The sequence below is a fragment of the Coturnix japonica genome, chromosome 2 (assembly GCF_054131305.1).
Source record: "Coturnix japonica strain WE chromosome 2, WE-NBRP24, whole genome shotgun sequence".
NCBI lineage: Eukaryota > Metazoa > Chordata > Aves > Galliformes > Phasianidae > Coturnix > Coturnix japonica.
Genome location: NC_140664.1, coordinates 135,367,858 through 135,395,778, shown reverse-complemented (window position 1 = coordinate 135,395,778; position 27,921 = coordinate 135,367,858). Strand labels below are relative to the sequence as shown.

The following is a 27,921-nucleotide window of genomic DNA, read 5'->3' as shown; positions in this document are numbered from 1 at the left end:
GAATTACTGAGCACTGCTGTTCCCTGGCTGACAAGGTAGCAGAACAGCAAACAAAAGTGCCTTGAAAAGAGCTCACCAAAGAGAAGAGAAAGAACTGGGATCGCTGAGGAGGGAGAGCTGAAAGGACTCCGGGCACTTTCCAGCAAGGTAAGCAGCTTTTCTACACTCATCCTGGCTTTATTCTAAAGGCCGGAGCTGTTTCATGATCACTTCTGCTTGGTGGAGGAGGAAGGAGCAGAAAAAAAAATGAAAGAGTTTCATACAATAAAAGCGATGAGCCCTCCAGACCTGCAGCCCTGGTGCTGCCTATGGGACGGGGCAAGCAGCTCACTGAGGAGCCCAAAAGGATGCACGCTTTGCATTGGGCTCCCTGCACAGAACAGCTTTGATTTCACACACCGAGCAATTAACGGCATTTTGCTTTGCCCTGGTTTGTTTCATTCCTTGCTGCCATGGGGATCTGCCCAAAGCTTGGCTGCCCGTGTGGATGTTGTGGGTTCAAGCAGCGACAAAAGCTGTGCTGGAAGTTCTGACCCATGGGTCCTGCTGGAGTCTAATTGATAAAGCTGCTAATGGCCGAACGCTGTTTGCTCTGCGAGCACAGATTGTTTTCTCCTCTTGTTCATTTGAGATGCAGATCAAACTGTGATAAAATCGAGTTGTAATGGAGTGGAGCTGCGGGTTTACTTGCCAGTGTTTTTCTTAGGCGTGTCTATTAGGAGCATAAATATTTAACAGAATGGAGAAGTGATATGAATTAGCATCTGTGGGAGGTTTGCATTTGTTCAAGGCTGTCCTAGCACAGGTGTAAACAAATCTTACGGCAGCAGAGGCAAACTGGCCCCACAAGGGTAGCACTTAACAGGTGAATCATCCAGGTGCTCTTTCCACACTGCAGCTAAGTGGGTAAATTAGAGCCTGCAAAGTGGAAATCAGAGGGTATCAGCCTTCATTTCGGTGGGGCTCACTGAAATCAAGGGCCCACCTCCCTTGTCTAATGATGTGATTTCCTAGGCAGGACCTTGTGGCAGCAGTTGTCAAGGTGTCCCAGCTGGGAGCAAAGGTTTTGTGCCTTGGCCTCAAATAGCATCACCCCAGTCTCCTTTCATCCCCTGTATCTTGGGGCTCTGTGGATTCTTGAGAAATAGGTCCCTGCTCTTGAATGGGCAAGATGGTGAAAATCCCTTCCAACCCAGGTCATTCTGGTTCTGATTCTGTGACACTGTGACACTCTGTGACATGTTTTCTGCTGTGGAGCTCCAGGGAGGTGTGGGACATGAAGGAGATGCATTGTGAACCTGGTGACTCCAGGCTGGGTCTGCCCTGGAGCCTCGTCCCCCAGCACTGTTCATGGTGCTCATCCTCAGCCCAGTGCTGGGGTCAGGGCCCTTGTGTCACCTACCCAGCACCTGGAGGAGGAATGTGACACCATTAACCTTCACTGAGGTTTATCACAAGGAACCGACTCTTTGCAGCCTCCTGAAACTTGCTCCATGGCTGGCACAAGGCCATGGGCTGGGCTGTCTCTGTCTGCTCTAAAAGCTGCTCTACTGAATACCACATGCCCACCTACGCAAGGAAGGGCTTTCTTGTGGACATCCTGCACCCAAAATATCTCTGCTCTGTCTCTCTTTATTCCAGTATATTCTTAAGCTTCTGCTACCCCCTCAGATGAACATGCTTTGTACAGTCACCAGAGGATACCTGCTCCCAAGGCCCATTAAATCTCTCTTCTATGTTCTCTCTTTCCACATAAAAACAACTCTGGAAATGGGCCTAGTTGTGATTTATCCCAGATGATTGCTCATTTCCATTGACTGTTTTGAGTGCAAAAGGGAATAAAAAAGGATAAACATTGTCTCTAAGTCTTTGGCATCCTCCACTCTGGAAAGTCCTTGCAAATGCAATGGTGATTTTCAGCACAGGGTGCTGTGCTTCTTGCCTTGATTTCCAAGGGCCTTTGCTTGAAACAGGAATCCTGCCATTATCTGCCTTTATCTGAGCCTGTTGATGCTTATCTGAGGCTAGAACTTGTCATTCCTTTACATCCACGTCAAAGACCTGAGGCATAGGAGATGTGAAATTGCACGGTTGAGTCCACGATTGAATCCATTTCCTGTGGAATGGGCTATTCAGAGCAGCTGACCTCTCCCACCTAAAAACACCCTGTGGCCAAGCCCTGCAGTGAAAAAATAGGTTTCTGGATAGCACTGGATTTAAAACTGCTCTTGTTAAAACATATGGGATGGGCAGCAGTGGAAGTCAGGTTCTTTTTTGGGTGATGCTGTTATACAGATACCCACCTTCCCTTTGGGAGGCTGCTGGAGCCTGAATTACTGCGCCTTGCTGCCTGAAGTTGCTGCCTGGCTCTGAGCAAAATTCACCCTTCAGATGTCTGATTTCCTCCTCTGTGCTCAGACAAAACTCCCATTGGCAGCTCTGGTTGCAAAAGCAGGCCCCGGATGAATGACTCTTTTAAAGCTCTTTGCGGTATTTGCAGGGATGTTTTATTCATTCGGCTCTACACAGTCGACATGCTGCTCTCTCAAAGCTGCCCTTCATTGCAGGCAAGATGGGATTGCAACGTCTTCTTGCACTTCTGTGCCATGGTTCTGCATGGGCTGAATCTCCCTTCTCATGCCAGACGTGTGCCAAGTGCACAGAAGTACCCAGTCCTAATCAAGGAAGGTTGGGAGGTGTTGGTTGGCACCTCCCTGTTTGGACACACGTTAGGTGTCTTTCAGCAGAGGTGTGTCACCTGCTTGAAACTGCACGGTCACCTACAGAACGTCACACTTAACAACCAGATGATTTAATGAAATCATCACATTTCATTTGCAACCCAAAATATAAACCTTTTTTAATGGGAGGTGTTGGGTTTCCTATCCTGAGTTTGATGTGATGCTTGTGGGTCTACACTGGAGTGAGACTGGGATGCCCCAACCCTGAAGTTGCTCAAGACTGGGCTGGATGGGACCCTGGGCAACCTAAGCTTCTGTGATGATCTTTAAGTTCCCTTCTACCCAAACCATTCTATGATTCTATGATTTTATGACCTCTTCCTTTCAATAGTTAACATTGATCTTACTGGTTTCCACTGGGAAGCCAATGCTTTGGAAACAGGTCCAGACCAGCCCCCCCACACCCTCACCATCCAACAAAACTCTTAGTAGCAAGGTCTTTATCAATTGCACTGCTTAAACACTGAACCAGGAAAACCTGCTCTCTATCTTGTGCACGTACACGTGTGCAGAAACAGGCATTCATGCTCTCACAGTAAAAAAGATTGTAACTCTTAAGACATGATCTTTTAAAAGGACAAGGTAGGTGGGTGCTGGTGTTTGTGTTTAACTGCAGGTTTTTTGTGGTGTTTGGCTTAGTTCATAGAAACATTAAATCAGTCACTGAATCTTTGAACGACTTGGGTTCAATGAGAACTCATAGATCATCTAGTTCCAACTGCCTTGCTGTGGGTAGGGTTGCCAACCACCAGATCAAGCACAAGCTCAGGCTGCCCAGGGCCTCATCCAGCCTGACCTTGAGCACCTCCAGCAATGGGGCAGCCACAGCTTTCAGGGCAGCAGTGCCAATGCCTCACTGATGGTCCATGACAGTGTACCTGGAATAGGATCTCCTGGAGCAAGTTGTTGTGCTTGGAGAATGGGGTTGGGCTCCTGTATTCTGCAAGAGGTGAAGGACAGTGTGGGAAGCTGGACTCTGCACTTGGAGATTCCCTATAGGCAGAGATAATAATTCTATGATTCTTCCAGCACCTCAAACAGATAACCAAGTGAGGCTGAATGAATCCCATCCTCTAATACCCCCTTCCTCGCCTTCATTAAGCAATGGCCTCTTCTGTCTCAGCAGGAAAAATGCCTTATTTTTAGGGTCTCTTCTCAGCCATCCACTTGCCTTCCAGTTCCTGCATGTCTCTAAAGCTCAGGTGCTCCCTGGGGCCAAACATACCTCCTCCTCCCTGACGTCTCAGCTGTTATTTTACTTACCTGCAGCCATGAGGTTTAATAACGCTCTGTTAAAATGCTGGTGTTGGGGAGGATCGTAACTTTCTTCCTGGAGGTGGTGAGTAATTAGAAGTTTCTGAGAATGCTTCTAACCTGAACCACTTCTCAGGGAACCAGGAAGAGAAATGAAAATGGCCTCGGCTTTGTTTTCTTCCTGCGTGCATCCTCCTGCCTTTGCTGTGTCACGAAGCCCTGCCTTTGGATGCAGGGCTGGTCCTGAGCCAGCAATCTCTGCCTTTCACCAGGGCAGGAAGAGCTGAAAGAAAGATTTGTTTGTAATGAATTGGCAGGGTTTCCTGCCTGCTTTCCCCAGGGATGGCTCTGCACTGTGACTGACTCAGTAACCTCGCAGTGAGGAGCCAGAGGTGGAATGGATACCCCTGGAGCAAGTTGTAAGTCAAGCTTCATTTTAGTAGTTGAAAATAATGCACCTGGCACCACACATGGGGCAACACTGCCACAAGGCACCTGCATGCAGTGGGCTCCTAAAAGCTTCTTGTGAAGCTGTTTTATCTCATAGCCACATCCTCAGGGTGGTGAGTTTCATAGAATCATAGGACGGTTGGGTTGGAAGGGACCTCAGAGCCCACCCAGCTCCAAGCCCCACTATGGGCTGGTTGCCACCCACCAGATCAGGTTGCCCAGGGCTCCATCCAGCCTGACCTTGGGCATCTCCAGGGATGGGACATCCATAGCTTTTTTCTGTTTAGTTATTAGTATGTTGTTACATCGATGAGAAGTTTTCAGGGACAATGCATCTCTACTCTTCCCAGAGAAAACAGGCGTTAAGATTTTAGTGGGAGGATTCTGAAATAGAAGCAGTTTGGGAAAATCTGTTCCTACAAATCAGTTTCCCGAGGCCATCTGCTTGAAGATCAGGCTGCTGGAAAGCTACCAGCAGCCAGATGAACAGGGAGAAGAAAAGAGGTCATAAAGGGAGGTGTGGAGAGATGAGCAAGGCTTTCTGGATGGAGCGAGGTGATGGGCTGGAATTGATGGCAGGTGGAAAAGAGGCAGCTGCAGAGTCAGAGGAGATAAACCATGGTCTGCCAGCCCTTCTGAATGAGATGTCCTCCAAGGAATTTGGAGAGACAGATGAGGTTCAGGTGGAGGGCTGTGGCAACTAGGAACTATTTCCCATTAATGCATTACTTCTTGGCTCCTTCCTTTTAAGTGAGGAGTGATGGAGTGTCTGGAGAATAAATGCAAAGCCCACCTGCACGTAGCTTCCAGGGGACTGAAAGGTAAAGGCTCACAGCATCACTGGCTTTCTGGAAAGGGCTGTGTGTAAGCTACAAAGTAAGCCAGAGATGACAGGAATGGGCAGAGGGTGAGGGCACAGGTTGCAGGGAGAGATGTTGGAGGTTTACATCTTGGTGATACCCTGAGACAGTGGTTGAAGGTGGGGTAAGTTTTGAGTACTCAAGAGTCAACCCTTTCCCATGGTCTACAGCGTTTCCAGTTTGAGAGACTACTAAGTACATAAAATCACCTCAGTTGTTCTCTTCATCCCAGGCCCTTAAGTTTTCCCTCTGAACATACTTTAACATCCCTGTCCTGGTCATCCCACCCCTTGCCCATGAGCACAGAAGAGCAGTCTCCTATGATGGCAGGTAGTGATCACAGGATGAGTTGACTTGGATGATGGAGTTGACATAGAATGAGCCCACTTGGATGAGTTGGATCTGATGATCCCTAGCAGACATTAGTAGGTGCAGACATTGCCACTGAGCTCAGGATAGGTTCTTCCTCTGCTCCAGAGTCAGTGTCCCCGAGAAGGTGAGCAACGAGTTTCTTGTAATCATAGTTCACCCCATGTCCCATGTACCATCTCTGATTTGGATCAATGGGTCAAAAGAGTGAAAGAGCTCTTCAACTCCTTCCATAAACCATGCAGATGATTTGGTAGGAAGGACAAGGGGTCTTTTTTGACCCATAGGGGAGGTCATGAAGCCCTGAAGCATGAGAACTAACTCATGTCATTGCATTACAGCCAGAATAACAGGGCAGCACCTGACTGGAGCCTGATGGTCACAGACCATGAGCATCTGAGCCCAAAGAGCACACCCTGGCCATTCAGCCATCTCGTTTCAAAGTCATAAAGTAAAGGAGAGCCTGCCAGCATCCCTAATAAGCTGTTCCAATATTTAATTGCCCACCACGATCAGAAATAGCATCTTATTTCAAGGCTTATTTCACATAATTTTAGCTGCCAGGCAACAGCTCTTTCCAGGAGGGCTGGAGTGCTCTCTGTGGTCAGCAGCAGTGTCTGCACAGAGCCATTTCCTTGGCACACCGAGCTCCTGAGCCTGGACTTCACGATACACAGAGGAGGAGGTGGGCTGAGATTTGCTTTTGCCACCCCCAAAGCACAGATCCCATTCCCTGCATCATCATCACATTGGATGAGATGCAAGAAACTTTTTCTCCTCTTGCATCACAAGAAGGAGACAGCTCACTTAGCCTGAGTGCTGGTTCTTCTGTCCAGTCCCTCTCTAGGGACAGCCACTCTTTGAAGCAGTGGTGCCAAGCAGCAGCTGAGGAGCCATGCACAGTACTCAATGTTGAATTTCATTTCCTGGAGCAAAACAAGAATTAACTGCTATCCTTTGTGTGAACAAAACATCATTAAGGTTCAAAAAGACCCCTAAGATCATCTTGTCCGGCTGTCCATCTACCACCAATACTGTCCCTAAGTCACACATCTCTGTTTCTTGAACACCTCCAGGGGCACCTCTTTGGGCCCAGATGCTCAGCTATAATGTAAGCAGTTCTACAGCTCTGGTTTACCTCATCCAGTGCCAGTCCAAGTATTCCCAATAATTAGGGCTTTCAGCTTGGAAAGGCTGGAGCTACAGCTGCTTCCTATTTTCCCAAAGCTGTACAGAGCATTAGTCATTTCACTGGGGTTTTTTTATTGCCGTGACTCCAGCACCACCAAAACCCAGACAAGCCAAATCAGACTTCATTCTGAATGTACCCCGGGAGTTTGAAATGATCTCCTGTCCCCTCCTGAGCGTTTGTCCTCCCTCCCCACCCAAACAGCCCAAGTCTGCCAAGAAAAATGTCCTGCTGCCTCTGCTTCCTCAACACATACCAGGTTGACTGAAGTGAAGCTGTGACTGCTGGCATTTCCACCCCAATTGTTATTTATTAACTGGTCTTGAGAATGACCTTGACACTTAATCAGTCATCTGATCCTTCTTGAAGGCAAAACTCTTCCTCACACTGTGCTGGTTGGAGAAGGGTTGGATTTAGCAAGCAAGGAGAATTGCTCTGATTTTGGCAGCGAGTGTAAAAGAGACCCATCTACCTTCACCTTCCAGCTTCGTTCCTTAGATCAAGTTTAATTCATGGAATCATAGAATGGCTTAGATTGGAAGGGACAATAAATAACATTTAGTTCCAACCCCCTGCCATGGGCAGGGCTGTCCCCCACCAGGTCAGCCTGCCCAGGGAACCATCCAACCTGGCCTTGGTCCTTTACACTCAGCCAGCAGAAGCTTTTGCTTTTTGCAGTTTAGAACATCTTAACCAAGCAGCGATGGCCCAGCAGAACCTTTGCCATGCAGTGGCCACCACACCCTGGTCCTTCCTCCCCACATGTGCCCATGGTACATACTTAGCTCCATTTTCCAAGGCTTCAAGAGTCTTGGAAATGGTGCAGATAGGGTAGGTGGCCCTAGAGGTGGAAACAGTCATTTGATTTGGGAGGGGTCTCTTAAAGGCCATCTGGTCTAACTCCCCTGCAATGAACAGGGACACCTGCAGCTCCATCAGGAGCTCAGAGTTCTGTCCAGCCTGACTTCAGGTGTCTGTGGGGATGGGGCAACATGAATCAAATCACCCAGCAGTGCTACACATAGGACTACTTTCCAACCCCCCTCCCTCTGCACAGAAAAAGAAAATTGCCTTTGAAAACTGAACAGCTGTGTGCTACTGGTGTGCACACAGAATCCTACAGCTGCTTTAGTGCCTCTTTTCCCCCTTCATAGATAAAACCGTGTCTGTGTAGAAGTAAGGGAATAGATGAAGCAGTGTCTGCATAGAAGGAAGCAAATTGCCACCATAACCAGCTATTTTTGGTAAATGCCTGCCCCAGAGGCAGCTGATTCACGCTCCTTGCACATTGCATTTCACCTAGGTTTGGGCAGAACCAGTTTGGGTGAGATAAGAACTCAGCTGGACATCATTGCTCAAACCCCACCGAGAGCCTGAGCTTCTTAAAGTCTCTTTATTTCTTTTTAAATTAGAAAAGTTTCTGTCCTTCCTGGTTTCTGCACAGATGAGAAGTTTCCATTCCATAAATACTGGATTTTGTGTCTGGGCAGGAGTTGAATTATGGGATCATCTGATTAAAAGCTACATTAAATCTTTAATGAAATGAGCTGTCTGATTATTGAAGTCATCTTCCTATTATTTCCAACTTGGCCACCAGCTGAAAGAAGCTGAAATGTCCAAAGAAACGGCCGACCTTAATTGTGCTTCATTGGTTAATGGCTTGAAAAGGGGAACAGCTTTCCCCATAAAGATGGGAGCAGAGACTGCGTCAGAGCACCAGAAACAGGGGAGGCTGCAGCTCCCCATTTTGAGTCAAAGACATTTTGGGTGGGAATTGGTGAAGTGCTGCTGGTTTCTGGAGGGTTTTGTCCATCGCGATTATCTGAGCACAAAGGAATTTGAGGATCCTTTGGGTTAACATTTCTGGAGGGGAGGCTGGGATGCTGGGAGGAGTGGGGCTCCAGCTGTGCTCACAGCTGGACAGCTGCCCGCTTCCTGTGCTGTTTGGAAGCGATGACGCCTGCTGATTTCTGCAGAGAGCAGCATTGGTATTGCAAAGACTTCACCCCCAAAAGCTCTCTCACATACAAACCTCTGCACTCACTCCATTTGCAAGTTGTTTTGGTACTCGACCGGAGGGGAAAATACCTAAAATGAAACAATAGCCGAGGGATGGAGGCTTCACTTGAGTTTTTCTTTGATAGGGACTTTTCAGATGCCATATTGAAGTGAAAGGACAGTGTTTTGGTTAAAGATCTGAACTGGGCTGATTGAGGTGTGGGTGTTCCCATTCATTGCAGGGATGCTGGACTAGCTGGTCTTTAAGGGTCCCCTCCAACTCAGACAGTTCATGGTTCTGGCATTCATTCTTGCCAGCCACAGACTACAGTAAATGAGCGAGGATTCCACTCAGAAAAGCATCCAGTTCCTCTTTAGAGGATGAAATATCTTCCTGGACCTGGCTTTCAATCTATGTGGGATAACCATTCTAGGACACGAGATGAAAAATGTCTTTTTTCTTCTTGCCTGGGAGAACTTGGAGGGATCAGAAGGGTTGCTTAATGCCCTCCTGGTCAATAGGTGAGGCCATGTGGATTCAGTCTTCTATGATCCTTCAGATCCATCCATGGCAAAGGAAGGAGAATGGTGAATCCTGCTGCCCCAGGCTGTGGGTATTTCACTGCCTATGCTAGGACAAGGGGCTGTAGGATATATTGCTGCACCAACATTCCTGCATAGAAGAGCAGCTTCTGTTCTCTTAGTTGCAAAATCTTCAGGAGAAGGCTCATCATGACTAATGATTTAATGGTGATGGGGTGATGGGTGCAGCATATCTCTCCATGCTTTCATGATACAAGTGATAAAGATGCCTTTTGGCATAAGATCATCTGTCTTTTCTCCCTTGAAATAAGCTTCCTTTGTGGCTTTGTGCTGTGGCTTCTTTTATTTTTCATCTTTTTGTGGCTCAGCTTGGGTGCCAAGCTCATATAAAAATGTGTCTGTTCCTTCTTGCAAGCAGTTTTCTGCTTACAGGAGCAGAGGTGCACAGGGTAAGACAAGCCCTACAACCAGGAGAGCCATTTAATCCAGAGCTGGGGAAGAAAATGCAGTCAATCAGGTTGCCTTTAACACACTACAACAGTTCAGTCTGTCATAAGCAAATGCAAATCAGGAAAGCACACTTGTGAGGCAAATGAATGCAAAGCACAGAATCAGTGAGCCATGCTTTTTCTCAAGGCTGGGCCTTGGTCTATGAGCAGAATTGACTCATACAGGAACAGCTGATATGGGCTGTGCCCTTACACAATCACAGCCTGTCCTGTGGTTGCTGCAGCTGAGCTGAATTGATCGGGAGGCACCTGTTATGCCAGGCAGCTCTGCTAGGATACAACCTGGTGAGCTCATACACACTGGTCTGGGGTTTGATCTGCTTCAGAAGCTAGGTTAGCTGGGTTTGGAAGCTTTTTCACTTAAACCATCCAAGCAATTGGTATTTCTCACTGCTGCAAATTGGACAGAGGGTGGATTTGGTGTATGCCCCATCCTGTGGTGGGTGTCCTGTACACTCAGGGTGCAACTGGATGCGGCTCTGAGAATCTGATGGAGCTGTGGGTGTCCCTGTTCATTGCAGGGGAGTTGGACCAGATGGCCTTTAAGAATCTCTTCCAAATCAAACTGTTATTTTATTCTATGGATGAGAGACCTTTTCCCATCAAAGTGGCATCTGGAGATACCCAAACCATCTTAAAAGGTCCCCAGGTACCTTTGTGCAGGAAGCTTAATCACATCTCTTCCCCATGCAAGCAGCAGAGCCTAGAGAGCTGTTTGGCTACATATAATGTAGGTGTTTGAGTCGTCATCTGGATAACTCCCTGCTGACTGTGCTGGCTCCCTTGACCCCAGTGGAGAAGGAAGCCTGGTATCCTATATTGAGGTAGCTTGACTTTGACCTGAATCTCCTCCTGAAGTGGAAGGGCTTCATTTCTTAGGCCACCCAGGTCACCTGAGCTGACCTCTGCTGCTCCAGGAGGCCATGGGTTTCCTTGAGGTCCCCATTGTCTCTGCCATCCCTTGTGCTGCAATGTGAATAAAGCAGTACTGATGATGAATCCTTCCCATCTGTGCAAACAGGGGAAGAACAATCCCATATCAGACCAATGGTGTCCTATCCAGGCTTTGCTGGGCAGTGATCCCATATTTCACTTAGACCCCCACAATCACGGATGCACTAGAAATGGGAGTTCTTCCCACCTGAGTGTAGATAACTACATCTGAACTGGAATGTGCTTTTTATAGTCAGCAGAGAGACATTTCATGGTGCGATTATCTCCACTGACTATAAGAGAAACCCAGCTGACTAGCACACTTAGCTGTTCTTTCCAATTCTGTACTTATTTTGTCCTTTTTTTCTTCTTCCTTTTCCTTCCAGCTCAGAGTTCAGGATGGCAGACGGAGACACAAATCTTCCAACTATTGAGAGAAGGCTGGGTCTGCAGATATGGAGCATAGAGGTATGATAAGGGGGCAGTTATGTTGTATGTCTTCTGTGTGTATGCATGTATCAAGAATGATCTTCTTGAACTAATCTGGAAAAAAGGGGTATTTTTAAGTAAATACAGCTGTGGGAAATGGGCAACTCAGCTTGTCCCTGCATTTGGCATATTATTGCTTGGTGCTTATGTGTTGCTCTGGAAAACAAGGATGATATTGACTGATGGGTTTCTGCAGGGATACTGCAACCCCCAAGGTCACCTTCTACTTGGGGTCATCTTTGCTTGGGATCTGTAGATAAACTGAGCTCAGTTTTGCCTTTATTCTGTTTTATATCACTGGTGAAGACAGCCTGAAGTGGGAGATGTGCTCAGTTCTGTGGCAGATCCCTACAAATGCAAGCTCTAGGACATCTCAGCATGGCCTCTGGGTCTTTTACCCTAGGCCTACAGGATTGTATGGGGGAGCATTAAATAAAAATGTGTTTTCTTACAGAACATGAAGATGGTTCCTGTACCTGAAAAAGCCTATGGGACTTTTTTTGAAGGAGACTGCTATGTAATTCTGCATGTAAGTAAAGTGAACAAATGTTGGGTTCTTTGGGAGGATCAGTGTCATTTCTTGGGTTGCAGCTTGATACTGGAGTGGCTGTGTGTGTGGATCTGCCATCCAGTCACACACCTGAATGTAGCGTGGCTATTGCAATGGCTCTGTGTGTCCAGTAAAGCAGAAGTCCTGAGGAACCGTTAGCAGTAACTCATTAAAACGGTTTATCTTCTCACCCGTTGCTTTATGTCCAGACGTGGAAAAATGGCTGGTATGTCCCCAGTGAGCTGCATCAAGGACTGGATTTGCATGGCTTATGGGAGTGTTTTTGGTCCAGACTTAATTGCAACCAGTTGAGCTCAGGCTAGGCAGAAGCACAGGTAAATGCACCCCACATGCCCCACTATGCAACATTTTGAGTGCTTTTGGAGAATCAGTTTGGCAGCAGCCACCCAACAATGTGCTTAGAGCAGAATGTGAGTGTCCTTGCAGAGAGCTGGCTATAATCACTGCAGGTTTTGATGCTCACAAGCTCAGCTTGTGTTGCAAGAGCTTCCCCAGATAACAAAGCCTTTAGTCAGTCCAATGCTCTCCTTCCTCCCTGCAGATAAGTGGGTAAAAACACTCATCTTTGCATTCTGCACCTTAACTGGATGCTTCTCAAACAAAGCTTGTCCGCAGGACAGTAGGACTTTGATCATTTTCAGTAACAGTGCATTAAATTGAATGATTTTGCCACAAATTAGTCAGCTGTGCCTGGAGGAATGGTGTTTTATTCAAGCTCTACTGTGTTTTTCGCTGTAGTATCACTGCACAAAGCAAATAAACAGAACTTAGTGTCAAATCGAGTTTATAAAATGAGCTTTTATTATCTTTTCCAGGCATGGATGATAGGATTTAACACAGTAGGTGCTGAAAAATAACTGGCACGGCTCACATAACGATAAGCACACCTGTTCTCAGATCACTTGCCTCTTATTTCTGGGCTATTGGGTTTTTCTGTAATAAGATGAATCACAGCACGCACATGCAGGCTCTGCTTCATTTGGGGTTGTGTCTCTTTTGCAAGTCAGCAGGAACTCCCAGGCAGTTGGTGTTACTATGTAGTGTCATATGAGAAAGAGAAAGGGAGAGAAAGAATCCCATCTCCAGGCAAATACAGAAGTATCTGTTAAGTTTTTTTTAGTGATCTATGAGAATAATGTCCTTTAAGTTTTCATATCAAATTCTGCAAAAGTAGGACAGGTCAAACACGTGAGGTTTTGGACTTCCACAGGTGTCTCGTTTTCCTTGATTACATGAGTCATAAAAGCGTGTATGATGGAAGCATGCTTCAGCGGAGCATCATCAGGCTCCATCCTATGGAGAGGGAGAAGGGGACAGGCCTTGAGAATGAGCTCCATGGCCACTTATTTTGGCCACTTCTCCCTGGACAGCAGCATTATGAGCTGTGTCTTCACCCTGTCTCATCTTTTCCACTTCTTCCAGAGCAAAAGAACCTCTCGTGGCACCGCTGTGGATTTGCATTACTGGATTGGGAAGGATTCATCCCAGGATGAGCAAGGTGCTGCAGCCATGTACGTCACCCAGCTGGATGCTGCACTCAGGGGAAGCCCCGTGCAGCACCGGGAGGTGCAGGGACACGAGTCTGAGACCTTCCAAAGCTATTTCCGCCATGGCATTATGTGAGTAGCATCATACCCCTTGCTGCAGTGCTGTGGCTGCTGGGTTTCTCTCTGCTTCAATCTGTCTGAAGGGCCCCAGTGCTTTTATAATCTGATCAATGTGGATCAGAGCTGGAGTTGGCCAGAATTTAGAAGAAAACTTCCCATTCTGGCAAACAAAAGCTGTAGGGATTGAGACTGGACCCATATCATTCTTACCCATGTCATTGTGATCTGCAGATTGTTTCCCCAGGTGTTGTAAATGGTTTTTAACCCTTGTTTGTTCACTGTAGGGTCTTCCTTCCACTTCTCCGTACATTTTAGATTAATATGCTCCATTCGGGGCAATTTAAATCAGTATCCACCTTGCTGAAATTTTTTGGTTTCTCTGTATTGTGCATCTCTGCAGCCTCTCATGAGCTTCCTCTGGGCTTTTGTGAGACAGAAGAGAGCTTTTACCCTCATTTTAAAGATGAGAAAAAGCCCGTGAAGGACTAAAATTCAGACTTTCCAAAGCGTGTAAATATAGATTTCTGTTTGGAAACCTATCTGTCCCTGAAGTCAGTGTGAGTTAGACTTCATCACGACCTAAACCACATACTGAGGTCCTACAGAAAGTCTGAGGCAGAATAAGAAAGAATAAGAACACTGTTTACCCACCCTGGCAGGTAGAACATCTCCTCTGGATAGGAAGAACTGTGCCAAACAAGTCTAAAGTACTGTGAATCACCCCCTGGCCTGACCATGTTTGCCAGTCTTATCCACGTATGATAAAACATATTGATTTTCCATGCAGCAAAAGCTATAAAAATCTCAGCAATCATCTGTCTTTCCTACGAATGGTGATTACGTCGTTTCAATCATTACTGCAAGACATGAAGCACAAATATGCTGTTAGATTTCTAAAAGGCACTGGGATGTGTGGAAAGGGGTTACACTTGTCCAAAAAATACCTCTTAAAATAAATGTTCTGGGGCTTCCTTGAGGGGAATTTTGTCCTATCCTGATGTGCAAAGTTGCACAGGCAGGAATGGATGGCATCATGCAGTGAGGTAATTACAATGCTAACAGCAGCTTTTGCTAAGTGTCTGTTCAAGGATGGAAGGATGTTACCTTAGGGGAACAGCTTTCTATCTAGAAAAACTATTCAGTAGAATAAAAACAGATTTCAGCAATAAATAAATAATTTTTTTAAAAAAAATCTATTTTCTGCAAAATATGGTTCATTTTCATTTGATTGTTTCTGGAATATTTCAGTTCTGTGATGCCACTTCCATGCTTAATGGGATTCTCAGTTTGACTGTGGTATGTTCCCATTGCCATCCCTGACCTGCCTACTCCACAACACACCTCCTCCCAAGACACAAAACATAACACCCACCTCATGGTGGACACTGTGAGGACTCATTGCCTGGCCAGGGATCAGGAGCAGTAGATTGAGGCCATTTCATGTTCCATTCTTAAGACTTTGAGGTTATATTAGCTCTAGATTTTCACTTAATAAAAACTTGAGGTGTTCTCAAGTGATGGAGGGGTTGCTATTTTCTAACCATCTCTAACTCCTTGTTCTCTGCTTCCTAACAGCTACAAGAAGGGAGGGGTGGCCTCAGGATTTAAGCATGTGGAGACCAACGTGTACAACATCAAGCGTCTTCTTCATGTCAAGGGGAAGAAGCACGTGTCAGCCACTGAGGTAAGCAGGGGATGCCTTGTTTCCTATGGACTATTCCTCCTTGCTACATCCCCAGGACAAGTTGTCCATGCCCCTAGCTTGTCTCCTGCAAGCTCTTGTCTGTTTGCTGAGCTCTTTTGTCTCCTTACAACAGGTAGCACTTTCCTGGGACAGTTTCAATAAGGGCGATGTGTTCCTGCTGGACCTTGGGAAAGTGCTGATCCAGTGGAATGGGCCCAACTGCAGCATTGCTGAGAAATCCAGGGTGAGCACGGACAAAAGGCACACGCAGCTCTCAGTGTTTACAAAGAAGGAAATAGCGCTCAGTGTTTGCATGGTCACCATTGGTTGACGTTAGTTTTAGTCAGTGAGAATATGACTAAAGCCAGGAGAATGGAGAAGATCCTGGTAAATCTACTTCCCCGTACAATGCTGTCTGCTTTTTTGGAGGGCATCCAGCTCCCTCTGGGGAGACCCAAAACCCTTGTTTTGATAGGTCAGATCCGCGGTTCTTAAGGCAGTTTTCAAAGGGGTCGTTACCCTCATTTTACTACTATAGGATCTGCAATATAGGGATGTGATCAACCAGATTTACTAACAGGTAATTAGCAGAGTTGGTGACTAAGCTCATAGGTGGTGATTATACCTATTAAAAGGCAGGTGGGACAGCTCTTCACTTGATGACACCTGGTGATCATAGAGTCATAGAATGTCTTAGGTTGGAAGGGATCTTAAAAGTCGTTGAGCTCTAACCCTCTGCTGTGGTCAGGGACACCCCCCACCAGCTCAGGCTGCCCAGAGCCCCATCCAGGCTGGCCTTGAGCACCTCCATGGATGGGGCACTAATAGCTTCTCTGATCAGCTGTGCCACAGTCCCTCCACTCAGATAATAAACAAATAGGAAAATCTGGAGGACGTTAGCATCTTCAGAGAGCAGTGGTAATCTGGCTTAGACTACTAGTACTCAGTTGTTACTCTAGGTCTGAAGCAGTGTTGGTGAATTCACTGTGTGGATTAGGATTAAACCCCTGGTGATCCTTGTGCAGGGCCTGGCACTGGCTCGTAGCATCAGGGACAGCGAAAGAGGCGGCCGCGCTCAGATCGGCATCATTGACAACGAGAAGGATTCCCCAGACCTCCTTAAGATCATGAAGATGGTGCTGGGTGAGAGGCGTGGGGAGCTCCGAGATGCCATCCCGGACACAAAAGCAGATGAGCTGCAGAAAGCAAATGTCCGGCTTTATCAGTGAGTGTGGGGTGGGTCTGGGCTCCTACCCATTGTCATGGGGGGTGCTGTGAGGCCTGACCATTTGCTTGCTCTGTCTTTCAGTGTCTATGAGAAGGACAATGACCTTGTGGTGCAGGAGATAGCTACTCGGCCACTGACACAGGACCTGCTCCAGCACGAGGTGAGGGCATTAGACAATTTAGCTTTTACCTACAGCTTCAGTGGCCAGAGGTGGGCAGTGGGTTAAAGCTACAAGAGATGGCAAACCCACCTTCCCAGCCAAGGGTGCTCTGTTGGATTAGAAACATCTCTCGTGAGGCTATAATGGCTAATTTTGAGCAGTTCCTAGGAAAAATACCTACTTTACTGCATTACAGTTTAAGGGCAGCTGCCTCAACCAGCTATGCTCACAAAGTCAACGTATTCAAGAACATGGGCATGGTAGAGTTGGTGGTATCTGGTGATAGCAAACTCAGAACTCTGCAAGGCAAGGCACTGAGCTAGATCTACATCTAAGGCTTCAAGAAGGATCTAGACTGAGTAGGCACCAGAAGAGGACCTTTGTCTGATGAGATATTTTAACACCATTTTTTTTCCTGTTTCGCCTCAGGACTGTTACATTTTAGACCAAGGTGGCTTTAAGATTTACGTTTGGAGAGGAAAAGCCTCCAACCAGGAGGAGAAGAAAGCAGCCTTCACTCGAGCTGTGGTGAGTGGTAATGTAGTGCCAGTGATGTCATGGGAGGTTAACTGGGCACTAATCTAGAGCTGACCACTAATTGTGATTAAGTGTGGGCCCTGCCTGAGTAATAACAGAGGAAGAACTAAACTTTCTAAGGGTGGTGCGATGACATAACATAAAATGGTTATTCATCCGATCTCACTGAAGAGATGTGAACTTCAGTGGCCCCACCTTCAATAAGATCTTACCTGGAGATACCTGGCTTCGTTACCACTTGCACCTGTTGTCTCAGAGAAGAAAAGCTTAGACAAACTCCAGCTGAAAACATCTCACAATCCTCTGCTTCTCCTTTCAAAAGCTGAACTCAGCTGCTTCTTATAGGCAATCAGCTCTGCAAATTCTGGCCCTGGGCTACAAATGTAGAACAAAAGATATCTCTTTTCTTTCAGCGTGGCAGGTGGGAGGGATGGGAAGACCATCTGCTCTGCTTTTCCCTGGGGGTAGTGTGTGGCTACAGTGTTTACAGCAGATGAATGCTCTGAAGCCCACACTCAGGCTCCATCCCAAGCCGTGGCTGTCAGTGCTGTACCTCTGGGTCCTCCTGGAGTCTGCTGTGCTAAACACAAGAGCAGATCTCAAAAACTAAGCAGTAACTTTGACACTGGGGCGGGCAGAACACAGATCATTTTCATCCTTATCGCATTGTATCAGACACCTCTGTTGAAGCGCTTTCTTAACTCAATGGCTGCTCTATTTCATGGATATAATTTGTTTCGAGGAAGAAAAAGGAGGAAAAAAAGAAAAGACATTTGTAGCTTTATCCCTTCAGAGCAGGTTGTGCTCTGGGGTAACTGCCTGCGTTCCTTCCTTGACATACAAGCTCTCTATCATGCTTAAGGGAGAGCAAGATTCCTGTTTAGAGCAAGTCAGAGAGCTGGGAGAAAAGCAAACTCAGTCCATGGGCCTAGTTCTATATCTGCTTACCAGCTCCAGTGCTGGATCCACCATCAGAAGCTGTCTGTAGGGCTGGCTGAGATATTGTCTGTCATAACGAGGCTGTTTGTTAGATTTACTGTGTGAGATCTTTAGGAAATCAGGTGCCATGCAGAGATTTAAGTTTAGGGTGTCATCCAGGTGCATAGCCTCCTACAACAGCTCTCTGAATACAGGTGTACACGAATAGAATGTCTGTAGGTATCTTCACTAGTCTGAGTGCACGTGTTTTTATCTTGGGGTGAATCCTGACCTTGGTTATGCTGCTGTGCTCAGCAGGAGGTGGAGGTTTGCTTTTCAGGCCATCAGCCTTCTTCTCATATCTGCACAAAGCTCAGTGTGTCTTCACTAATGTCCCTTTTCAACCCCCTAGGGTTTTATCCAAGCCAAAGGCTATTCTCCCTCCACCAACATTGAAGTGATCAATGATGGTGCAGAGTCAGCTATGTTCAAACAGCTCTTCCAGAGGTGGACGGAAAAGGATGAAACGCAGGGGCTGGGCAAAGTCTATACTGTTGGCAAAACTGGTGAGTTTGTTTTCAGAGACACAATTTGCCCTGTATTTGACTCTGCTGTCCATGATAAGCTATAGAGCCATGGGAACACTACTCACATTGGCTGCCCCCTGTCCTCAGCACTTTGAAAGTCTGGTGTGCATCCTTCTCATGTCTCATACTTTCCACCATATAGAAGCAGAGAGCTTCTTATAAGGACCAAACTGCCTCGTGTTCCAAACATGGAGATTGGCAGATCTCCTCAGAAAAAAACGTATGTAAAACATTCACACTTGCAGAACCTCTTAATTTTCTTCAGCTGGAGCTAATGATGAACCTGATAAGGAAGTGCTCAACAATGTTCTGCTTTCATTTACACTGGCACCCACCCAAGATCTTCCTGACGTCAATGGAATCGTTCTGTATTTGTGTAAATGGTGCCCCTATTTATCGTGCTGCTGAAGTGCATATTGCAATGCATTAACTCTGAAGAGTAAACGACACCAAAGAGACAAATCTTGCTGATGACAGACAGAAATGGCAGAGATGCTGAGTGTCTCCATCATTAATATCTTCAAAGCTGCAAATACCTCTTTCCTTTGCAAGTTCTCTCTTCTCTCTCCCTGCTGCCCACAAATACTGCCTTCTCTATGAGCTGGAGAAACGTGGTCATTCTATTTCTGAAAGAAATATTTAAAAATGATAGAAATATATACGTCTGGAAAACAATTATGCATTTTTAGGCAAGTGTGGCTTCATACAACCACAGACCAGGTTGTTCTTATGCTTATAATGATTATGTACATGTGTTTCTTCATGAGGCTGATGCGGAGGGGTTGTATGTCACTGTGCACTTACTGGGTTCTTGCTTTTATTGTGCTGGTGCATGCAGCCAAGGTGGAGCAGGTGAAGTTTGACACCACACAGCTCCATGCAAGACCAGAGCTGGCTGCTGAGCAGAGGATGGTGGACGATGCCTCTGGGGACATAGAGGTGAGACAGATCCATTGGCAAATATCCGTGTTTCCAAACATTTCTGCCTTTTCACACACACAGCAGCTGTATGAACTGTGAACGTGTGCTCACCTTTCCTCCCCTACAAGTATGTCTGTGCCCGTAGCGCTCTGTCCTTACACTAAGTATCCTGCTGCTTACTGGTATATTTCTCACACTAGGTATGGAGAATTGAGGACCTGCAAATGCAGCCGGTGGATCCCAAGACATACGGGCAGTTCTATGGAGGTGATTGCTACCTGGTCCTGTACACCTACCTCAGATCTGGCCGGCCTCACTATGTTCTCTACATGTGGCAGGTAAGTCAGATTGGAACAGAGGAGATTGTGCTGTGTCTGCTAGAAACCTAAAACCAAAAGAAACACTTGTGCACAAATACCCCAAGCCAGTCATCTGGAAGAACTCGTGTCCACTTGGAAATAGCCCAAGCTCTGTTTTGTAGGTAGCATGTGTGCTCTGAGTCCAGACTAGGATCAGCTGAGAGCCAGCAATGTAGACAGAAATGGTAAAGGACTATGGGGCTTACAGTGTTGGTGAGACATTGACACAGGCTGCTCAGGGAGTCACCATCCCTTTAGGTGTTCAAGAAAAGGGTAGATGTGTCAATGGGGGACATGGGCTACTGGTGTGATTGAATTGGATGATCTCAATGGTCTTTCAGATCTTAATGATTCTGCGATTATGTTGGCATCAAACTTTGCAGTCTCTCAGATTGTCCTTTGAGGCTTCAGCTCCTGAAGAAGTCACAGAGTTTTAACTCTCATCTCATGATAGCATACATAGGGCTTTTATACCCTTCATCGCATCTCACTGACAGTGGTATCTCTTCTCCCCAAGGGTCGCCATGCCTCTGTGGATGAAATCACTGCCTGTGCCCTCAATGCCATTGAGCTGGACAAGAAGTATGGGGATGAGGCTGTGCAGGTGCGCGTGACAATGGGCAAGGAGCCGGCACACTTCTTGGCAATCTTCAAGGGCAAGCTGATCATATACGAGGTAACGTGGCTTTGTGTGGGTGTGCAATGGAAGGTAAAAGCAGTGGTGGAATGGCAGCGGTTAAAGAAATAGTTCAAAGAAATAGACTGATATTCAGGAAAGGAGCCTCAGGTTTGCATGGGCTGGCAGAGGGAGGTGGTGGAGATGCTGAAGTCCAGGCTGGATGGGGCCCTGAGCAGCCAGTCCATGGCAGGGGTTGCAAATGGATGATCTTTAAGATCCCTTCCAATACAAGCCATTCTATGCGTCTATGATTCTATGGTGTTGCTGTGGGGAGGGCTGTGAGCCACAAAGTCTTCTTCCTTGAACCAGATGCACCCTGGATTTGAGCCCTCACCTCCCAACACTGTGTTTTCCTCTGTTTCCATCTAGGGTGGCACAAGCCGGACCCAGAAAAGCACCCCTGAGCCAGCAGTCCGCCTCTTCCAGGTGAGAGGCACAAATGAGATGAACACCAAGGCCACGGAGGTGCCAGCCCGGGCCTCCTCTCTCAACTCCAATGATGTCTTCCTGCTGGCAACCAACCAAGTCTGCTACCTATGGTGTGGGAAGGTGAGACTGCCATGGGTCCAGGAGGCACAGCCATGGGGAGCTGAAATAGCTGGTGTGGGTCTTGTGTCCCCTACCTGTGGGGCCATGGCACTGGTCATAGATTCCAAGTGACCAGCTCAGGTGAAACCCTCAATAACAGGTCTGAGACTCTATGGAGCAGTGGTGTAGGGTCAAAGTATCTTGGCCCTGCAGTAAGTTTTTCTAGTCTGCCACTAACTCAGCCTCAATTTTATGTCCTGAACTCCAGGGCTGCAGCGGAGATGAGAGGGAGATGGCAAAGATGGTGGCTGACATTGTCTCCAGGAGGGACAAGCACACTATTTTGGAGGGACAGGAGCCAGCAGAGTTCTGGGAGGCCCTGGGAGGCAAAGCCCCTTATGCCAGTGAAAAGAGGTAATAGTAAACCGATCATTCCTCTGGGGTTGGCCAGGAAACATTAAGTAAAGGATCAAACCCTTACAGGAAGATGGGTAAGCAGTTTGTGTCAAACCAAGCTTTTGGGATCATTCTGACCCATTGCTGCCTTTGGTGAGGATGTGGAAATAATTAGAAACCACACTACGGTGTTTCCTGTCTAGGTTTTGGGTCTTGGTTTGGATAGATTTCCCCACAGTAAATCTGCCTCCTACCTTGTCCATTAGGGCTACATGACCCACACAGACTATTTCCATCCATTACTGGCCTTTTGAAGTTGAATTGGCATTCAAACAACTCAAACTTCTCCAATCCTCTGGGCGTGAAATGTGTTCTTCTGCAACCAGGTGATCAGTGTGGCTTCCACCTGACAGCAGCCTCCTGTGCACAGAGTTTCAGGCCCTCAGATGTGTGTTGCCATGTCCCCACCTCATCCATGAACATGAGTAGTAGTAGTAGCCTAATGCTAAACCACGAGGGAAGGATTTCCATCTCTCTTTCTTTTTCTCCCTGCCATGCACGAGGAAGGTTTCAAGAGCGGATCACACACTACCAGCCTCGCCTCTTCGAGTGCTCCAACCAGACGGGTCGGTTCATCATGACAGAGGTGGTGGATTTCTGCCAGGAAGACTTGGATGAAGACGATGTCATGTTATTAGACACTTGGGAAGAGGTCAGCTCAGACTCCGCCTTCCCTACCTTCCAGACATATTTTCAAAGAGATTATGGCTTAGTTCATCAGAATACATCATTGAACATGACACTGAGGGCACCGGCTCACCTTTCTCAGTGGTAACTGAGAGCAACCCGTGCTCAGGTCTGGAAGTCCAATGGGGCATTATCTGCATGGCAGACTGCTCATGCTCCAGAGAGGGGGCAGAAGCCAGGATTCCCCTTGCAGACAACCTTAATCCACCCTCACCTGTGCAAAGGTTGACCTGGATGAAGTTTGTCTTTGCCATCCCACCACAGGAGCAGGATGGGCAGATGCTTCAGGAGGACACCAGGTCCATGCCCTGCCCTTATGCAAAATGAGCTCTGCCTGCATCCATCTTTTTTGTGGGCTCACTCACACAAGGGGGTGGCACCCAGAACAATTCCTCATATCTCAGTGTGATGATGATAACTTGCTCTTGGTAAAGGGCTCTGAGGGCATCTGAGTTTTTGGCCATGCAAGTACTGGGTTTAGCTACCTGGAAACATTAGAGAGCTGCTCCCTGAAATGTTTATGCTTTGTGCTTGTCTCAAAAGCAAAATCTTTCTTGGTTGGAAATAAACCTGAGGTGAAAATCGCAGGGGGCTATTGGCAAACAAAACTTGCAGCCTTCTCTTCTTTATTTGTCACGAGAACAAATAGCTGTGTCTGCACAGGTCCTGCCTGCTCATTGATCTTCAACACATTGTCCCGTTGCAGATTTTCCTCTGGGTTGGCAAAGCCTCCAACACATATGAGAGGAATGAAGCAGTTGCCTCGGCTAAGGAGTATCTGAAGACCCATCCAGCAGGGAGAGACCTGGCAACTCCAATCATACTGGTGAAGCAGGGCTGTGAGCCCCTCAACTTCACAGGGTGGTTCAATGCTTGGGACCCCTACAAATGGAGTGTAAGTTGCTGGAAAAGCCCTGGGGTGTGCTTTGTGTGCTCCGCAGTGCTTGAAGGGTATCACTGTCAATGAGCCATATCCTGTATGGTGTGTGGAGCAAAACCTCTCTTATCACATAGGATCATAGATGTATTGAGTTGGAAGGTAACTTAAAGCCCACCCAGTTCCAGCCCCTACCATGGGCTGGTTGTCACCCACCAGATCAGGCTGTCCAGGGGATCCAGCCTGGCCTTAAGCACCTCCAGGGATGGGACATGTACAATATCTCTGTAGAGCTTCACACCTCAGCAGAAAATAGCTGTTTGGTGAAACGGGCTTTTGTAAATAGAAGTAAATGTGCTTAAATTCACAACACCTGTATTTTTCTTTTAAGGAGAAAAGGTTACAAACTAGGTTTGTGATTTCAGCCAAAAATACATTTTGGGGCTGCTAGTAATAAAATCAAGTTCAGTGTGGCAACAAAATGTTCCACATCATGAAAGCAATTGGAAAAAAAAAAAAAGTGTTCATTTTTCAAAATGCAGAAGGAAAATATCTGTCCCATCTATAAGGGCAAACTGAGATGTAAGATGTGAGCAGGTGGATCTTGTCTCCTGCTTCACAAACTGTCCATGAGAGAACATTGGTTCCTATGTACAGCCCTTCCTCTTGAAGCTGATTTACAAACATGGAAATGGAAACTTGGAGGAGCTTCAATGGTTAATAGATCTGAACTATCACATGGTTTAGTGGGCATGGTGGTGATGGGTTGGTGGCTGGACTATATGACCTTAGAGGTCTTTTCCAACCTTAATGATGTCTATGATTCACGGCAGAAGCAATCCTGCCAAGGCTCTGCACCCAAATTCCTGCCACCCGATGGCACTGGTGTGCACAGTTTAGGAAAGGAAAAGTTGCTTTAAACTGGTGTGCTTTGAAACCTTCCCGTGCTGGGCTGCCAATGGGTGTCCCTTTTCTGTATGGTATTTTGCATGAACGTCGGTGTTCAGCTGCTTTGTGAGAAGTCTCCTCTTCTGGTTATCCAACGGACTGTGGATAAGTCCCACACTGGAGCAGGGCAATGGGATGGAGGTGCCAATGGGATTTCATACAAAGACGTGTTTCTCCCACAGCTGAATTCACATCATCCTTCTTTGCAGTCAGTGGGGTGGCAGAAAGTCTGCCTTAACAGCTGGGTTAATGACAGATGATTCCCAGAGCACCGACCCTTAAAACGATGTTGATGCTTAGAACTGAAGTCAAAACTTGATTTTTTTTTTCTTCTGGGGAGCTGCTGAAAAACAAGGAGGCAGCTTACAGAACACATGACTCTATAAGTATCCCCCATAGGCAGCTTTAGCAGCTACAGACGAGTGATCCAAACTGTGAACATCCCAGAAACATCTGGGGTATATGTGTTCATTGCTCCATTTGGGGTCTAAATCTGCTTGTTCTGCAGTGCATGTGTTTGTGTTGTTCATTCTAGTTGGGGATCTCTGCTGGATGGTGCTGTTAAGAACTGACATCTCCTGGCTGCTTTGGAAAGCACAGTCATCTGCTTGCCAATATATAAAGCATGTTCCTTTTTTGGGATATAAGAGAAACCTGGTCACACACAGCACTAAAATTTGTTTGGTTGTTTGTCTGTTAATATGAACTCTTATTTATCCATTTCTTTATTTTCAAGTGACAGCCCAGAGTCTCTCCATTCTAGGACTGGGGATTAAGGGAGACCCCAACTACCACCACTGTGGTCAACACTGGGTGATCTGCTGAGCCCAGAGATCAGGAGCACATGCTGCCTAACGCTGACCTGTGCTTCTCACAGTTCTCTTTACTTTCAGGATGGCAAATCCTATGAGGAGATGAAGAACAGCTTAGGAGATGTGTCAGCTCTGTCTGAGATCACAGTGGTGAGTGGCTACTGAAGCCCCAAGGTGGGAAATACCTGAGTTTAAACATCACCATGTCCCCCTGGCTGTTTGCATGAAGGAGAGGCCATAGTGATCAGAGTAGGCATGGGGACCTCAAGCCGTCAGGATTGGAGGTGTTCTCCTCAGTGGAAAGCAGAGAGAAATGTCATTGATAACCCATAAATACAATGTATGCAATTGTATATGTATGAGGAGTTTGCAGAGCTGTATCACCTGAGACCCCTGATGTGGGGCTCCTGGTCAAGCAGGACACAACCTAATTGGAGGTGCCAGGAAAGAGAGCACAGCATCTCAAAGGTTCCAAACATAACAGTCACATGGGATTAGTTCTGCGTGGGACAACGGCAGGAGAAAGGCTGGAAGGGTAGTGGAAGGGCTTTGAATGAGAAAGATGGCAGCATGGGTATCAGTATGCAGCTAATATAAAAGTTTGAGACGTGGTTGTATCTGGTCTTACCTTCTGTGCTCCCACACGCACCTTTCCCTGCCTTGAGAAAAATGAGACTACCATAAGCATCTTCTGTTATTTCTAAGGTCTCCCAACAGGGTTGTGTTTTTAACAGTCCTATCATCTTGATATAATACTGATGGAAGCGCTGGGCTGTTGTTCTAGAGTTGTCTTTCTCCTTGTTTCTTGGCTCTCCAAAGCAGCAGACCAGCAGATAGCTTGTGCCAGGACAGTCCCTTCAGCCCCAACAGAAGGATGCAGAGGTAGCCACCAGTTTGCTCCTGTTTCTCTTCATATGTTCTCCTCCATTTTGCAGGACCTGAACAACATCAGCCTGAGCAAAAGAACCCTCAGCATGACCAACCTGGCTGGTTCAAGCACATCAAGTGCTTCCCCGGAGTACAAAACACACCTCAACCACAATGACAGCAGCAGCTACGCCAACAGCAGCACCAACGGCAGCCCATTCACAGTGCCCAATGACAAGGGAGTTTACTCCCGAGAGGTGCTGATGAACAAGACTGTGGAGGAACTTCCAGAAGGAGTGGATCCCACTAAAAAAGAGGTGACGGCACTGCTGGTTTTATGCCCTCGTAGCTTAACCAGGAACTTAGTTGTAGGCTACATGTGGCAGCACATGGGGTAATTTAGTCCTACCCTCAGGCTCAGGGAGATGCCAGCTGAGCACCAAGGTCTTCAGTAGTGCCCATGTGGAAAGGGTTGTGTGTCAACTGGGCTGTGCAGGTCCTTTCTTTTACCCAAAATGTCTACTATCTACAAAACGTTTTGTCTTTCCAGAAATGGGAGTGAACATTTCAAGTAGAATATTTGGGGGGGGAACTAAGCCAAGGGGAGATGCTTTCACTGTGAATTACTGGCTTGAGAAACCACTCAAAACAAGCCAACAGAATTTCTCAGAAGCAGTCAATTGCTCTGGCTTGAGTATGATTAGCAGGGACCAAATTCTCACCAGAGCATGCTATAACTCCTCACAACCAGGGCATCTTCTTGGGCTCTTATTCTAATGGCACTCTGGGAAGTAGGATGAGGAACAGCTGCTGGGACATTCCATTTCCCACCATGAGGGCAGAGAGCAGGGCAGGAGCCATTCGCATGGGGTCAGGGCTCAGCTCTGGCATGGCAAGGAAGGGATGTGGCTGAATGGAGATGTCCCAGCCTTTGCACAAGTCAAGGCTGACCTCTTCTTGCTCTCTCTTCCTGCTGCAGTACTATCTCTCTGATGCTGATTTCCACGAGATCTTTGGGAAGTCTAAACAAGAGTTCTACCAGATGCCCAAATGGAAGCAGCAGAATGAGAAGAAGCAGTGTGGACTCTTCTGAGACAGCAGGGGCCACCCAGCATCCAATGACTTTGGGAGCAACCCTTCTCTCTTAGGAGATGCAGGGAAGAAGCACAGACATTGGCTCAATGAACCCAACCCAACATCTCAATCAGGCCAAGCTCCAATGCAGTTAATCCAGCAGCCACTGTTCAGGGACTGGCAAAACGTTTTGCAGGAATGGATTTGCATGATGTTTTTGCCTCTTTCAAACACCTTATTGCTGATAGGCATGAAGACAAGTGGTCTGCATTGTAGCCTCTTCTTTCCTCACCCTTTTGCAGTTTGCCACATCTGCAAGATTGAGATCCTCCTCCATTTGTAAAAGTTAAGAATTAGGTAAGATAATGGCAACTTGCAGCTGTTATGTGAATTCTGGATGGGGAGAGAAGGGGAAAGCCTTGGGAGGATGGATGGGGAGCCTTGGGGTTAGGAAAAGGGAATGGAGTAGCCAGATGTGTGCTGGGGTAGCCCATGGAGTGCAACTGACCAGCTCAGCACTGTCTCAGCCTGCAGAAAAGCTACTCACCAAAACCCAGAGAGAATCAATTGTAGCTTAACGTGCACAGTCTAACACAGGTAAAACAACTAAGAAGCCTGGGTTGGGGGGAAATAAAATGCTCATGCATATTTAGAGTGTATTTATTAACTGTCCTGTTTCATAAAGATGATGAGATTTGGGGCTAGGTGCAGCTGTTGATTTTGACTGCCCAACAAGACTCTGCATCTCCAATCTCACCTGGCCTTGCTGAGCATGACTGGGTGTGGGTAAGCATGAGTGCACCTCCCCACAGAGCAGAGCCTTGATGAAGCCTGGAGGGTTTGGAAAATGACCTGAGTGTGTCCCAGTGGAGGGCTCCATCCCTGTGATGTCCATGGGCTGAGGGTGCTGGTTCCGCATTGAGCTCAATGAGATTGGAGGGGGAAATGTAAGAGTGACAAAGGGATGCAACTGTATGTGAGAGGAGAAAAAATGTATGTTAAAAAAAAAAACAAACAATGTGGTTATAAAGCTTTACTCCATTTCCAGCCTGATTGATGATTCCAAATAAACAGCCAACAGCAGCA

At 46.9% G+C, this 27,921-nt stretch overlaps 1 protein-coding gene across 1 annotated transcript; it reads left to right on the top strand.

Moving 5' to 3' along the window:
• The first annotated feature begins 15 nt into the window (after positions 1 to 15).
• VILL (villin like) lies at positions 16 to 27,921 on the top strand. Its single transcript, XM_015852913.3, has 20 exons — positions 16 to 147; positions 11,233 to 11,314; positions 11,790 to 11,864; positions 13,329 to 13,525; positions 15,089 to 15,197; positions 15,331 to 15,441; positions 16,223 to 16,422; positions 16,507 to 16,585; positions 17,015 to 17,113; positions 18,453 to 18,606; positions 19,466 to 19,566; positions 19,749 to 19,886; positions 20,425 to 20,583; positions 20,956 to 21,135; positions 21,383 to 21,528; positions 22,078 to 22,222; positions 22,964 to 23,152; positions 24,976 to 25,044; positions 25,830 to 26,078; positions 26,741 to 27,921. Exons 2-20 carry the CDS (start codon positions 11,246 to 11,248, stop codon positions 26,852 to 26,854), a joined length of 2,583 nt encoding a protein of 860 aa, XP_015708399.2. The 5' UTR covers positions 16 to 147; positions 11,233 to 11,245; the 3' UTR covers positions 26,855 to 27,921.

Coding starts and splice junctions, on each gene's coding strand:
- VILL (XM_015852913.3), top strand. CDS start 11,246: ATGGCAGACGGAGACACAAATCTTCCAACTATTGAGAGAAGGCTGGGT. Junction 18,607..19,465: donor CTATACTGTTGGCAAAACTG/GTGAGTTTGTTT, acceptor TGGTGCATGCAG/CCAAGGTGGAGCAGGTGAAG. Junction 26,079..26,740: donor TGGATCCCACTAAAAAAGAG/GTGACGGCACTG, acceptor TTCCTGCTGCAG/TACTATCTCTCTGATGCTGA.